The sequence below is a fragment of the Eucalyptus grandis genome, chromosome 5 (assembly GCF_016545825.1).
Source record: "Eucalyptus grandis isolate ANBG69807.140 chromosome 5, ASM1654582v1, whole genome shotgun sequence".
Taxonomy (NCBI): Eukaryota; Viridiplantae; Streptophyta; class Magnoliopsida; order Myrtales; family Myrtaceae; genus Eucalyptus; species Eucalyptus grandis.
The window spans coordinates 49762433-49778638 of NC_052616.1; the positions used below are offsets into that span (position 1 = coordinate 49762433).

The 16206-nt window shown below is 38.4% G+C and overlaps 3 protein-coding genes across 4 annotated transcripts; all 3 read left to right on the plus strand.

The window, feature by feature from the left end:
* The first annotated feature begins 5741 nt into the window (after positions 1–5741).
* On the plus strand, positions 5742–6453 carry LOC120293984 (S-locus-specific glycoprotein S13-like). The gene has a single exon (XM_039313822.1). The coding sequence runs from the start codon at positions 5887–5889 to the stop codon at positions 6451–6453; it is 567 nt and encodes a 188-aa protein (XP_039169756.1). The 5' UTR covers positions 5742–5886.
* Positions 6454–6580: 127 nt separating this feature from the next.
* Positions 6581–7790, plus strand: LOC120293985 (G-type lectin S-receptor-like serine/threonine-protein kinase At1g61490). The gene is made up of 5 exons (XM_039313823.1): positions 6581–6703; positions 6805–7169; positions 7243–7350; positions 7439–7612; positions 7723–7790. Exons 1-5 carry the CDS (start codon positions 6690–6692, stop codon positions 7788–7790), a joined length of 729 nt encoding a protein of 242 aa, XP_039169757.1. The 5' UTR covers positions 6581–6689.
* LOC120293519 (G-type lectin S-receptor-like serine/threonine-protein kinase At1g61490) lies at positions 7558–9069 on the plus strand. Of its 2 annotated transcripts, none has more exons than XM_039313089.1 (4): positions 7558–7933; positions 8083–8267; positions 8433–8580; positions 8654–9069. In XM_039313089.1, the coding sequence occupies exons 1-4, from the start codon at positions 7802–7804 to the stop codon at positions 8954–8956; spliced, it is 768 nt and encodes a 255-aa protein (XP_039169023.1). In that variant the 5' UTR covers positions 7558–7801; the 3' UTR covers positions 8957–9069. The 2 variants fall into 2 exon arrangements, with proteins under 2 accessions (XP_039169023.1, XP_039169024.1); XM_039313090.1 differs by having other exon boundaries at positions 7558–7887.
* Positions 9070–16206: the final 7137 nt, after the last annotated feature.

Below are 16206 nucleotides of genomic sequence, written 5' to 3' on the forward strand. Positions count from 1 at the left end.
AAAACCCGGAAAAACCCAGAAAAACCCTCGAGCACCCGGAGAGGGAGGAGGCGGAAAGCGACAATCTTGCGGGCGGCCGCGGTGGCGAATGCTCAAAGAGAGAATTCGATTGGAACTTCTGGAGTCCGGCGAGCAGGGTAGAGAGGGAGGTCGGTCGTTGCTCTTTCTCTCGCCAGGAAATCAACAGCGGCAATGCGCCATGAGCGGGAGGAGGCCACGGTGGGGGAAAATGCCTAGTCTTTCTAGCGAGGAGGATGGTGAATTTGGGGATCTTTGCAGTAATGGCGTCTCTCTCTCTCTCTCTCTCTCTCTGTGATCTCGCAGAGGTCGAATTGCGGGAGGAAGGAGAGGGATTTGGTGTTTTGCACTCAGTATTCTTCAGCGCAATTACTTCTGAGTTCATTATCTTCTTATAAATCCATATACATGTGACGAAATATGGGTGAGCATGGCCCTAATGGGCGAGAATTACCCATTACCATTAAAAGGACCAATTCCAAAAAATTGAAACCGACACCTTCTTATTGGTTGGAACACCGGTCTGCCCCATTTTCGAGTAAGTCCATGAAGCCAGTCTCTATTCCTTACAAAGCTTATTCAGCATTGTATTCGGGTTATATTGCAAATCATTAAATTTGATTAAGAATTAAGAATTATAAGGCAAAACGAACAAATACTACTCGCTAACTAAAAACTTAATCTCTTCGAAAGTTGTGGTATGGTCATCTTAAGGTTTCCCGATACCAGATATTTGTGAAGAATTAGACTCAACGTCAAATATCCAAATTTCCATGAAAGTTAAAACATTGATCGCTTGATTCATCTTTTTTAACATCAATCTAATTTAGTCATGGAATAGTTAAGGAGAGATCTAATTATACTCTTAAAATAAGCTGTTGGCTTTTATGGACACATTCTCTCCTTCCTCTGCCTTTGTTCATTTTATTTTGATTGAGGAAGCAAATAAATGGATTATTAGAATGAAAAGAAAAAATAGAAGTAGGGGTTAATTCTATTACATACCCAAAAGACAAAATTAGTCAATAATTTTTAATAATTACAAATGTATATGTACATATATATTTGGTAGAAAATTATAAAATAATGAAGTGATTGAGCTGGAATTTCTTTTTTTAAACATATATATACTAGTCCGGTCTAACTGGGTAAATGGGCGATTTCATGCCAAGAACCGAATTGACTCCTATGGGAATTGTTGGTTCCGGTCCTATCCAAACTAGCTTTGGCTAGTTCGATTCTTCTACACACTCCTAGTTTTTAAGGACGTGTTTGATAACCGGTTAATTTTTAACTATTTCTAAAAACAAAATCAGAATATAAATCAATTTGGTAAAGTCAACTAATTTTCTATTCCCAAGAACAAATCGGTGGTAAGGGAATAAATTTAGAACATAATTCGAAAGTAGAAAAAATGTTACTTTTTTATTCTCGAGAACGGTTCTACAATCAATCCATTTTATTTTATTCTTTTCTTCTTCCTCCTCTTTTAATCGGTTGCCGAGCTCGGCAATGGTTTGGTGACCTCATTAAAACCTCATTGACCCTCGGTAGTCGCCAGCCATTGTTGAAAGGCAACTGGCTATAGGAAGAAGAAGAAAAATAGGAAAAGTAGGAAAAAGAAAAGAAAAAAAGAAAAATCTCAAAAAAATTAAAAGAAATATTACGTCATACAAAAAATTGAGGGTTGGACTAAACGCATTTTTATTTTTTTCTATTTCAGGAATAAAAATTTTGTGCATTTATCAAACACGTTTAAATACTCAAAAATTGTTCAATAATAGCATTCGAAAAACTATTTGTGACCATAAATTGTTTTAAAAAACAACATGGTTATCAAATGTATCATAAGACATGTTTGGTCAAAGAAAAACTATTTTCAAAAATTATATTTCAACTTTTCAATATTTGGGTGATCGAAAAAAAATTAAAAAATTCCATTAATTGAAAACAACAACCTTAGATTGGGAGAAATTGAAGGAAAATCACTTTTCCAAGGCTCCTAGGCTACCAAACAAATAAAAACCAATCCATGGAATGTTTTTCCTTTTATGATCAAGTTTTCAATGAAACAAATGCACTCTTATCATATTATTGTAAAATTTAATGTATTGAACTCACAATACCTTCTTAGTTAATTTTTTGGGAAAAGTGTCAATTTAATCTTTAACGTTTTAATTATATCAATTTAGTCATAAAACCTTTTAATCTAATATCAATTCAATTGTTCTAGCTAATTTTGGCTAAATATTGTAAATGTGGATAATTTTTAAAAATATATATTTTTAATTTTTTGACTATTTTTATGATTTTTGTCTTTTCTTTCCTTCTTTTTCTTCCTTTCTTTTTCCTTCTTCACCTAGGCGAGAGTCATCATTGCTTACTAGAGGCAAGGCCCGATCAAGTGAGGGCATAGTGAGGGATCCCCTCACCAAGCCATGACAACCTTTTCGGGTGTCACCTTTGCTTAGGTGACGCTTGGCAAGGATTGACCTTACCAGATCTAGCAAAAGAAGCCCTTGGCTGGGTGAGCGTCACCTTTGGTGAGCGATGGTGACCCTTGCCCAAGTGAGGCCAACTCACTCGGCTATGGCCAGTGGCCAATCAACAACAAAAGGAAGAAGAAAGGAAGAAAAAAAGAAAAAATATCATTAAAAATTATTCATGTCAATAATATCTAGTTAAAATTAGTTAAATTGACACTAAATCAAAAATTTTATAAATAAATTGACACAATTGAAAAGTTTAAAATTAAATTGACATAAATGTAATAAATTTATGACTATTCCGACACTTTTCCCTTGATTTTTGTATTATTGCTAAACTTTTATGTCTAATGTGCATACCAAATCACAATTGTTTTGGGGTGTTTTAAATTTACAATGAAGATTTTTATGAAATGGTTTTTCAAACTTTCCTATATTTAGTTTGTTGAGAGTACGGTAAAAAGAACGCTTTCATGTTTTTGGATTGCCAAAAAAACTCTCTATTAGTATTCCCTCCTGTTTGTTTATTTACCGTGGTATCACTCTTCAATTTCTTTTTTGGAATGGAGAACCATCCTCATGTGAAGTTTTATGAGAATTGAAAGATTAAGTTTGCAAATTATTACATTTATCTTGTTTTGGCATCTTTTTTAGGTTGTTTTATTTCAATAAAAAAAGTAATATTTGTAACTAAAATATTGGTAATATAATCTTGGTATCTTATATTAAGAACAAAATATAATTATCATAAAAATGATAATTTTTAAAATAAGATCTAAACACCAAAAGCTGATTCAAGCGAGAGTTTCTCTAGTCGGTGTTGTGGTCCGTCAACATCCCTCTGTTAAGAAGGCTATTTCTATGGTTGCTCAATAATACACATCAATTGACTCGAGAACAACGTCAAGAAGAAACACACCTAATATATTAGCTAGTGAACATAGATCTATGTTCATTAGCTAATATATAAGTGCAACTACTCATGTATTGAATCAACTATGAGGGTAGCAACGCACTATGTCAAGGCTCGGGTAGGAAGCAAAGGGTAAAAAGGGCTTTGCAGGTTAAGCCTAGAGCGATTTTTCGGCGAGCCCAAATAGATTGAGACTAAATTTTATGGGCTCAATCAATGGCCTAGACCTAAATCACAAATTATTTGGGTGAATCAATTCGGCGGGGCTATTTCGGGTCGAAGCCCAACTTTTCCAAGAATGAAGTTTGTTTATTTAGACTGCGCATGACAATTTCTGAAATAGAAATTGATTTTTGGCCAGAAATCAATTTCTTAATTTCTATTTCCTGGACAAGTTTCTGAGCAAAGAAACCCGTTTGATAATGACTCAAAATTTCTATTTCTGAAACAAAAATCCATTTGATAACAGAACAAAATTTATATTTCTAGGAATAGAAATTAATTAGATAACAACATAGGAAATCCTCAAATATAAAATAATAGTCGAAATAATACTAAAATAACATAGAAAATCCTCAAATATAAAATAATAGTCGAAATAATACTAATACATTACAAAAGTTGAAAATACAATTTCATGGAATTTCCGGCATATTATTATCCCTTGCCATTTTATTAGCAATTATTTTCCTAAGCATATTTATTTGGTTTCCCTCCTCGGTCAATGTATCGTTTGCAAGCTCATCTTGCGTGAGGTTCGAGACAAGATCTGAAGCATGAATATGAGTGCCATCAATGGCGCCTATATAGCCTTGTTATTTTATCAAAAACTAGTATTATACAAGATTATCAACAAAATAAAATTAATGGTGTAAATGAATATATAAGAATTCTACCTTAAAGTAACGTTTATGATTAGGAACCAATTGGAGGAAGGTCGGTTTATTTTGATTCTCGAATTGAATCAGTCCAGTTGCTCATCCCTAATTTCTTTATTGTTGCTCAATGAACCTTTAATGGCCCTTGCATAGCAAAGAGAGAAATTCTTTTGAATCTATTGCCTTCAAATTAAAATTCAAGATTATGTAACAATATAATTATTTTGATTTTGCAAGAATTTTGAATCCGTAAAAATATAAGGTTAAATTTCTAGGCACATTTTTTATTCATCTATTACGTAAGAACTTTTTCTTCAACTAGCCATGCGTGTGCCTTTTCTAGGAGGAAAGAACCCCATTGTTTTTAAGTAAGCATTTAAGTACTTTGGCCGTTTTTGAAAATTGGGGACCCATTCGATTGCGCTTTCTTCATCCTAAAGAAAGTTATTAAAAAAAAAAAGAAAAAAAATGCAAAAAAAAAAAAAAAAAAACAAGCAAAATAAGAAAAAGAAAATTAGCAATAATTTGTGAAGTTGTGGTTATGAGTGAATTAAGTTAGCTAGAAAACGCAGGGTTCTTTTATATAGTTTGATTTCGGTTTCGATTTCATTTGAAACCGATAAGATAAAAATTTCGAACTTTTCTTCGATTTCTTCAATTTCTCTATTTAAATAGAAATTTGTTTCAAAAATAGAGAAATCAAATTGCGTTACCAAACGGTTTACTTTCCAAACCCGTTAGGGAACAGAGAGAAATAGAAATCGAGAAACAGAAATTTTGTCATACGCGCCCTTATTGTCAAATTTGAAAACTTTGACAAGCAACGAACTAATTAATGTGAAGTTATTTATAACTATATAAATGTCACCTAAAGAAATGAAATTTACGCACCTTGATTTCGATGGGACATAAGCTTACATTAGGGTAGAGTTAATTGTCTTGCAGGCATAATCAAAATAAGACACTATCAGAACTTGTTTAAGGTTCAATAATCAAATATAACTCATCTACTTAAATGGCTTAGTGAACTCATCTCAAAGTTTGGTTTGATATAAATTCAAAGTAATTAAAAGTATAGGGGCAATATTACACATTGAACATACAATTAATAATGATAGTACTAATAAAAGGCCATTGCTTTTGGTGGGAAGAAGTATTCAGAGTTCACGTATAATCACTTGAAAGTGGTGCTTAGACCAGAAAAGATACTAAAGATTTGGCCTTTCCTCAGCACGGCTGAGTTTACGTATGGAACCTTCACCCGTGTTCTCTCGCCAACCCAAATCACACGGCCTTAAATCATTTGATTGCACCACACTTGGACTTCGTTTGATGTCTTGGATAACATGCGAGGAATCCGAATTTGTGGACAGAACTGTGCAACTATGAGCGGCGAGGAATAACCCCCCCGTGGAACAGTCAATGAAGATGTGGTCTTCTGAAAACCCTCGTGTTTCAGCCCCCTTTGAGGACCAAGGCTTCTTGGTTCATCGGAAATCTAGTTCATCTATCCTTAAATCTGCAGAAAGTGCAGAATCAACCGACCCACCAAACTCACTAGGTTCATTCAGTCATTCTTATCACGCGGCTCATGATTTCTTGGTGCTCTTGCTTGGTCATCTTCTGCCTTCTGCAGGCAAGTCATAGGGCCAGCGGTGTAGCTTACAATATTACTCCATCGGAGCCGCTCTTCCCGAACCAAACTCTCGTCTCCTCTGGCAATATATTCGAGCTTGGGTTCTTCACGCTGAGTGGGTCAGAAAATCAGTATATTGCCATACGGTACAAGAACTTGACGCCTTCTAAGATCGTGTGGGTGGCCCATAGGGAACGGCCGCTTGCGTACACGGATCAGTCTGCAAAATTAACGATAGGCAGTGATGGGAATTTGAAGCTCATGGATGGACAAGAAAATATAGTTTGGTCTACCAATGTCTATAGTCGGTCCAATTACACGTCGGCGGTGCTATTAGATAGTGGGAATTTTGTTCTGCAAGATGGCAATTATGGCGAAATATGGGGAAGCTTCGAGGATCCGACAGACACTCTTCTTCCAACAATGGAGGTAGGATTAAATGTCAGGACTGGAGTGAAAAAGTCTTTAATTTCCTGGAGAAGCGACAGTGATCCATTCCTGGAAGTTTCTCGACTGGAATGACATCCGGGACGCCGCCTCAACCTTTCACTTGAATGGTTCGACTCCTTACTGGAGAGGTGGGCAATGGGACAAATCGAAATTTATTGGCATACCAAACATGGACCAATCATACAAGACTGGCTTCACTGTCCAGCAGGATCCTCAACAGGGAACCACTTACTATTCGATAAATAGATACGATATCTTTCTATACATGTTCATTTCTCCCAGAGGATCTCTCACGATAATGCGCTGGGATGATGGAGCTAAGGCATGGTTGATGGAGTGGGCAGCACCGAACAATACTTGTGAGATTTATGGAACTTGTGGTCCATTTGGAGTTTGTAACTCATTGAATTCGCCTATTTGCAGATGCATAGATGGGTTTGTGCCAAAGTCAAATGAAGAATGGAACGGTGGAAACTGGATCAGAGGATGTGCAAGAGAGATGGAATTGAATTGCCAGAAAAACACAAGCACATCGATTTCTACAAATGTAAAGAAAGATGCATTTTGGCAAATGAGCCAGATGAAACTACCCGACTCTGGGGACTATGTATCAGACGTTGAAGATGAAGAAGGATGTGAAAGCTGGTGCCGGAGCAATTGTTCTTGCTTGGCTTATTCTTACGTCAGCACCATTGGGTGTATGGTTTGGAGTAAAGACCTCATTGATCTTGAGGAATTTCCCACAGCTGGGGAAGATCTATTTGTTCGAGTCGCACATATAAAAGCAGGTTAGAAATTGTTTCATTAAGATGAGTTGAGTCAACACCAATCATCTTTTACATAACTCTCTTCCCATTTCAGGAGGATCGCGACACAGAGCAGTTATCATCAGCCTGAGTACTATTGCAGGGATTATGTTCTTTGCAGTATTTGTTTTTGTTCTTTGCAAATGGAGAGCTAACAAAACAGGTACTATTGAAAAGCTATATCAGTGTTATCAGAGGATTGTGCACGCTATGAAAAAAGTAAGCTAATTCTTCCTCAATGATAAACACAGGAAACTTGAGCAAAATTCGAAGGCTCCTTGATTCAGTAGATACACTGGAAAAATCGACTGAGCTGACACAAGGAAATGCATGGCAAGAGCAGTTGAAGCAAGATGATTCGCCAGAATTGACCCTTTATAGTTTTGATAGCATACTACTTGCTACAAACAAGTTCAGCACGACAAGTAAACTTGGGCAAGGAGGGTTTGGCTCTGTTTATAAGGTATGGCCATTCTGCAGGACATTGTCAATGAAAATATTTCAAGGTCTTAAAGCTATGTGAATTGCGAAACAGGGGAAGCTGAAAGATGGGAAAGAGGTAGGTGTGAAAAGACTTTCCAGTACCTCAGCCCAAGGCGTTGAAGAGTTCAAGAATGAGATCATCCTTATATCGAAACTCCAACATCGAAATCTTGTTAAACTCATGGGTTACTGCATTGAAGGAGAAGAAAAGATTTTGGTATATGAGTACTTGCCGAATAAAAGCTTGGACACCTTTCTTTTTGGTTGGTCTTTTTTTATCTCGAAATAACTATTTTTCTATAATGTATTTTCTGCATAGCATTAAAACTTGAAAAATATTCCTCTGTCATGTTTGTTAGATTCAAGAAAGAAGGCAGAACTTGACTGGGACAAACGATTTCAAATAATTTAGGGGATTGCAAGGGGGCTGCTCTACCTCCATCGAGATTCTTGCCTTAGGGTCATACATCGAGACTTGAAAGTAAGCAACATTCTCTTGGATGAAAAGATGAACCTCAAAATTTCAGATTTTGGGCTAGCACGAATGTTTGAGGGCACTCAAGTTTTGGTGAACACTCAAAAAATTGTTGGAACACTGTAAGCTCTCTAGGCCTATTTGAATTATCAATTCATTGAGTCAATCTCTTCAAGCAGACAAAAATGATTGATTTACCACAATGAACATCTCTATTCATGCATGTTTTATCCCCATTGTCTATTGATACAATCAAAGAGTAGATAACATGTTTAACTTAACTGCAGTGGTTATATGTCTCCTGAGTATGCCATGGGTGGAATATTTTCCGAGAGGTCTGATGTCTATAGCTTCGGAGTGTTGCTACTAGAGATAGTAAGTGGCAAAAAGAACACGTCCCTGTATGACCAGGGATATCTGAATCTCCTTTCCTACGTAAGTCCCAAATTGCAAACTTAATCAATATCGTAATTTTGCTGCAATATTCTGACAGTGTTCTCACTTACAGGCATGGCAATTGTGGAGTGATGGCAAAGCATTGGACCTAATGGATGTAGCAATGGTTGTTAGCTCTCCTTTGGAGATAACAAGATGCATCCATGTTGGGCTTCTCTGTGTTCAGGACCATGCCACGGATAGACCAAACATGTCGAATGTGGTTCTGATGTTAAGTGGTGAGTCAGATCTTCCTCAGCCGAGGCAACCTATGTTCACTTTCCAATCTGAAATGCCAAATCGTTCTATTCCATCACAGCAAGAAAGCATCTGGTCTGTTAACACTATCACTAATACAATGGTCGAAGGAAGATGATGACCATTTATATTCATTTTTATTTTCCCTTTTTTGGAGATGACTTTGTTGTTATTTTTTAAGATTTTAGTGTTAATTCAATTCAAGGATGGCTTTAGTCCACTCTGAACAAAGGGTCGAATGGGCTGCTCCACTTTATACATTGATTTTAGGTTGCAAATTAGGGGTTTAGAATGTACACTTTTTTGACAGAACATAATCGATGCAACAATTTGTTCTAATTTACAGTAGCCGGAACTGTTGTTATAATTAAGGAGAACTACCATGTAATTGTCATCACTCTCATCACCAGTTGCATTTTGAAGATTCGATTTCCTAGGTTTTTGGACGAAAGATATCATTACCAAAGACTAAAGTCCCCCCAAGAGAAGCATGAGCATTGGCACAGGACAAAGTATTTCCAGCTTCAGTATGATTCCCAGATATGATTTACCTTCTTCAGATTTGATAAGAAGTCATCTATGCCTGCGGCAATTAAATGTCAGTTAGTGATCAAGTCAATGACTGAACAATTCAATTTGGATAAGCTTCGCATTTAAATGGAAGGGTAATGTCAGCTAGTGATCAAAATCGGAGCTATGTGATCCTTAAACTGAAGAGCTGAAGAGTTCCTGGTTTGCTTGGAATCCATATAATATCTAGCTTCATTGAACATTAAACTTGTGGGGAAAATTACCTTATTAATCCTAAACCTACTGTAGAAATGCGAATTCATTCCTAATTTTTTTTTTTAAATTTTGCTAATTTAGTCCCTGTGCAAAATTCTAATGTAGTCATTATGGACAATTTTTATTGAAAATCACTGGCGACGGTAATGACTAGATTATTACGTTAGTGATTTTTAGCAAAAATTAGCCGGAAAGACAACGTATTTTTCGCAAAGGTTAAATTGGCAAAATTGAAAAGTTTTAGATAGAATCGACAATTGTGTAACAGATTTAGGATTAATTGGACTATTTCCGCAAAGCGCATTGACAAAACATTTGGCCAACAAGTTTCATCCCAAGTCGCTTTGACCCCTTCGTGGCATGCTTTGTGAGCAAATCGCACAACTCGAGCCACAACCTATGCTTGGTCTTCCCCTTAATCGAGAAAAACTGATCGTCATTCAGCACCGACACCAGCCTCTCCGCCGCCTCTTGCCACAGCTTCGAATTATGTCGGAAGATATGATTCTGTAATTTTGTATGATAAGCAATCAAGTTTATTTTAGGATTAGAAAGATAGGAAAAGATAAGAGAATATTGCTTTTCCTTTATTAATTCTTTCTTTGTAATTAAATACATGATACTGTACATAAATTACAATTCAATTGAATAAAGAAACAACTTCTTCTTCTTCATCATCGGTTCCTCACGAATCCAGTAGGTACACTACTTTGCTGCATCTCCTTTTGTGACATGGTATCAGAGCCGTCTGTGGTTCTGAATTGACTTTTGCTTCTGCTTCGACTACCTCGCAAAGGAACTCCAAATTCCAGAGAAGTGTTGCCGTAGGAATCATTCTTTTTTGATTGCCTAATTGAGGAACCAAATCTGCAGAAAGAGTTACCGGAGGAATCAGTTTTTTTCAATATGACAAAGCCGCAAGACCCTACCTCAAATCCAATCGACCAATATGCAACAGGAGCATCGCTGCAAGCCAAGGGAGACCAAGACTCATCCATTGTAATTCCTGCATCAGAACAATAGGAAAAACAGATCTAGACCTAAGCGCAGAATGCGCAATGGCAACAGTAGGCTCAGGCTAATCCGGGGCAACCTTTCGCGGACTACCCTTACCAATGGATGCCGTATCCATGGTTCCATGGGCCGATCCCCAATGCATCATCGCTTGGCTACCAAAGCAGCGTGCGAGCCGATGGAGGTCTACCAACCGGTGAAGGGGCAAATCCAACCACCGGCCCAGAGTAGACGGGCGGAGCAACTGGACCGGGTATGGGAACGAATCCCTACCCGAGTTTTCACAATGCGGGTCACGGATTTGGGTTGAGCGGTTCGAGTCAAGGAACAAATCCCTACCTGAACCCTACGCCCAATTTTTTTCCATATCAGATCCTTGCTGCCAGTGGCCGGCTGGAACCCAGCGACCCTCTTTACACAACAAATGGCGACAGACTAGAGTTAAAGATCATCAGTCAGTAGCTAACCGGTGTTGATAACTATTCGAGTTGGTCGCGCAAATTCCGGCGAGCACTAGTAACAAAGGATAAAAGAGGTTTTCATCAATGGAACGTTCCCGACTCCATCCGCCGAGCGAATGGCACGGTTTTGGAGGTGATGCAACCAGTTGGTCAGAACCTGGATTGGCAATTGCATCGCACCTGAAGTCGCGGCCGTGCTTCCCTCGACGGAGGATTTGAAGAAAATGTGGGAAAATATACAAGAGATGTTTGGAAAACTTGATCAGGTTAAAATTTTCTCACTTACCCAATAGATTTCAGATCTGAAACAGGGAAATATGACTATCGCGACGGTATTCAACAAACTTTCGGCGCTATGGAACGAATTGGAAGCAGCCGAAGAAAAGTTCAACTAGCCCGATTACGTCCAGCAACAGTACAAGAAAATGCAAGAAAGAGAGAAGACGACGAGGTTTCTCCTCATCCTCAATGAAACGTGCACATTCCGATCTCACTCACCGTGGAGCCCATGTCTCGGCGCCATACGGGAGGAAAGCCAACAAAGATCGGCGGACCATGGCAAGGGAGGAGACGGAATCGCTCTAATGGCGAGGAGCCAAATCCACCACTCCACGGGGAGAGGGAGAGAGGTGGATCTAGGGTTAAACGAAAACCCTAGATCGTTTATAAAGAAGTCGCGAGACGGTGCGGAAGCAATCGGACGACCATCATCTCTTCCGGCGGATCGATGCCCGCATGGCTTCAACTTTGATCGGACGGCTCATGATCGTGCACTTCCATAGGCCAGATGGGCCTATTTCGCGTGGCAATTTCTTTGCCGGATCAGATGGTTCGTATGGGCCTATTTCGGCCCAAGCTCTTCAGCCCACAACCAGGCCTTCATTCGGTGCAAAAATTAATGGGCCAAAAGGGAAAGGTAAAATGTATTGTGATTATTGTAAACGACCGCATCATACAATTGAAAACTGCTGGAAATTGCATGGAAAACCAGGAGAAAAAGAAAAAGGAAAATTTTCCTCAGTCTTTCAGGTGTTGGGTCAACCCATGGGAAAATCAATTACCCATGAGCAATATCATGAGCTGGTGGAAGCATTGAAGAAATTGGATGCTACAAATAAGGGTGGAAGTTTCACAGGTGCGTCATATTGTCTAATGAATTCAATATCGAAAAGTGCATGGATTATTGATTCGGGTGCTAGTGACCACATAGTCTGTGATAAAACTTTCCTTTCCGATATTACTATGTTATCTTTCCCCACATCATTACAACTTCCGAATGGACACACCACTAGGGTCACCATGATTGGCACTGTGAACCTTAGTTCCCTTATCACCCTTCGAAATGTGCTTTATGTTCCTGATTTCCAATTCAATCTAATCTCAGTTGCCCGAGCTTGTGAAGAAAATTCATGTCAAATCATTTTCCATTTTGATAGATGTTTCTTTTAGGCCCCTTCGACTGGCAAACTGATGGGCTTGGGTAGAGTCAATCAAGGGTTATATTTTTGGATGGAATTTCCACATTCTTTTAAATTATCTCTTGTGGAATCATTGTGTAATGCTACTACCAGTGATATGAATTTTCTTAATCATAAAAGATTGGGTCATAGTGCATCCTTTCCTTGTCCTGAATGTCCCATTTGTCCCTTGGCAAAACAAACACGTAATCCTTTCCAAGATAGCACTTCTCGAGCAAATGACATTTTTTCTTTAATTCATGCTGATGTTTGGGGGCCTTATCACACCTTGAATCATGACGGGTCTCGATTTTTCCTTACAATCGTTGATGATTACTCTCGTGCAACTTGGATATTTCTCATGCAATCCAAAAATCAAGTCTTTTTCACACTTAAAGACTTTTCTTTCCTTATCCAAGACTCAATTTCGAAAAACAATCCGTCGAATACGCACTGATAATGGGAGAGAATTTTTCAATGCTGAGTGTGCATCCTTATTTTCTTTGCATGGAATCTTACATGAGAGTTCCTGCATATATACACCACAGCAAAATGGAGTTGTTGAAAGAAAGCATCGTCATCTCTTAGAAGTAGCACGAGCACTTAAATTCCAAGCTTCCATTCCTGAAAATTTTTGGGGAGATTGTGTGGTCACAACAGCATATCTAATCAATCGCATGCCATCACACATTCTAAAGGGGAAGGCACCTTTCGAGTTATTATATGGGAGGAAACCGGTTCTGAGTCATCTCCGAGTTTTTGGGTGTCTATGTTATGTGACTACAATGGGACATAGAGATAAGATGGCACCTCGTGCTAGACAATGCATATTCATGGGTTATCCAACCTTGCAAAAGGGATATCGGCTTTATGAACCATCTACAGGAGATTTCTTTATAAGCAGGGATGTTGTCTTTTCATGAAGATGTTTTTCCTTTTTCAAAATTCACTTCCTTATCTGAAGATGAGAAGACAATGAATAGGCAGTTTTTATTGGAGGAGGACTTATCTTCCGGAGGAACGTTGGTTATTACCTCTCCTCTAAAACCAGCTGACATCTTGTCTCCAAGGCCTCCTGAAAATGATGATGAGGATTTCATTGAGCAGCCTCCTGTAGCAGAACCAGCACAGTTGGGGGATATTTCAGAAGCAAGAATCACTGATGAATCATCTTCAACAACACCACATGAGCCACAGCGACGCTCTAGTCAAGCTACTCGTCCACCTACTTGGACAAAAGATTATGTATGTGGCTCTTCACGATCATCAGGTACTCGTTACCCTATCTCGTCTTATATTTCCTTTGATCGGTTATCATCAGAACATCTATGTTGCATAAGCCGCATTTCTGAAGATAAAGAACCTTCTAGTTATAATGAGGCCAAAAGTGATCCTCGTTGGCAAAAGGCCATGGAATTTGAATTACATGCCTTGATGGAGAATCATACTTGGGATGTTGTGTCATTACCTGCTACTCATAAATCAATTGGTTGCAAGTGGGTATATAAGATTAAATACTTTTGTAGAAAGATACAAAGCCCGGTTGGTAGCCAAAGGCTTCACACAGCGAGAAGGTTTCGACTACCATGAAACCTTCTCGCCCGTAGTAAAGGATGTCACGGTTCGTGCTTTTTTGTCTGTTGCTGCTTTTCGTGATTCATTGTTGGAGCAGATGGATCGAAGACTTTCGGATCACCCAGAAAGATACAAAGCATTTGAAGATCCGATGATTGACTAAATATTCTTGGAAGGTTCTATTCTTGGAAACCAAGATCCTGATTGTATGTGCGAACATGATTGATGGGCTATTGACATGTTCCTTTAATAGTTTGAATGACCTTCTTAATTAATTCTGTCCAACGGGAAGATTGGAAGAATTCTTTTGGTAAGTGCCAACGGGTATGATGGCATAAATGAGTATAAAAAGACACATTCTACGAGATTAGGTTTCACGAAAGAGAGTCTACCATGAAACCTTCTCACCCAAGGAAGAACAAGTAATATCTCTTTGCAAAGGATGTCATAGTTCGTGCTTTTCTATCTTGTTTGTTTATTGCTGCTTGTCTCATTTCTATCATCTGTCTAGTATTGTGCGATTATCATTAGAAATTACTTGTTATACCTATTCATCCCCCTCTAGGTATTTATACTAGTCATATCAGCCATTACATCAAATGGACGTCCATAATGCCTTCTTACATGGTGACCTCGACGAAGAAATATATATGGAGCTTCCACTAGGATTACGTAGACAGGGGGAGTCGAAGGTATGTCGTCTCCGCAAATCTCTTTATGGATTAAAGCAAGCTTCTCGACAATGGTACGCCAAGTTCACCAATGCACTCATGGCCGCTGGGTTCAAGTAGTCCAAGTACGACTATGCCGTATTCACCTGGACAAAAGGTATGTCATCCATTTATTTGGTGATCTATGTTGATGACATACTTATCATGGGAAATGATGATTCTGTTATAAAGAAACTCAAAGAGTATCTGCATTCCACTTTTCATATCAAAGACTTAGGACCACCTAAGTATTTTCTTGGAATTGAGATAGCTCGTTCAGATCAAGGGATCTCATTAAGCCGGCGGAAATTTGTAATGGAGATCATATTAGAGGCAGGACTGTCAAGCTGTAAACCATCAGCTATCCCCATCGAGCAAAATGCCAAACTGAAATCTATCGATTATGATAATGGCATATCTTCTCCTTTTGATGATCCATTATTAAAAGATCCCTCAGGATATCAGAGGCTCGTAGGGAAACAGATATACCTCACCATGACTAGGCCATACATCTGTTATGTAGTGCAGACTCTCAGTCAATTTATGCACAGTCCGAAGCAATCTCACATGAATACAACATTGAAGATTGTGAGATACTTGAAGACATGTCCAGGCTTAGGAATACTTCTTTCTCGAAAGTGCGACATGGAAATGACGGCTTGTTGCAATGCAGATTATGCCACATGTCCTATGAGTAGGAGATCTATCATTGGTTTCTACATCAAATTTGGGGAATCATTACTTTCCTGGAAGACAAAGAAGCAATCTACTGTGTCCTTATCTTCAGCTGAAGCCGAATACCGATCTATGGCCAAGATTGTTTGTGAAATAGTCTGGTTAAGGGGTCTCCTACTAGATCTCAGAGCACAGGTTAAAGGACCAACTTTACTCTTCTGTGACAACGATTCAGCACTCAAACTTGCAGCAAATCCTATACTGCATGAGAGGACAAAGCATATAGAAGTCGATTGTCATTTTACTTGAGAAAAGATTTAGGAAGGAGTTGTTGAGACAAGGGGGATCAAAACCTCAGAGCAGCCCGCGTATATATTTACTAGGCCTCTTTGTCAAAGACAACATGCATATCTTCTAAACAAGCTAGGCATCTTAGATATATACAAGCTACCAGCTTGAGGGGGAGTGTTGGAAGATATGATTATGTAATTTTGTATGATAAGCAATTAAGTTTATTTTAGGATTAGAAAGATAGGAAAAGATAAGAGAATATTGCTTTTCCTTTATTAATTCTTTCTTTGTAATTAAATACATGATACTATACAGAAATTACAATTCAATTGAATGAAGAAACAACTTCTTCTTCTTCATCATCGGTTCCTCACGAATCCAGTAGATACACTACTTTGC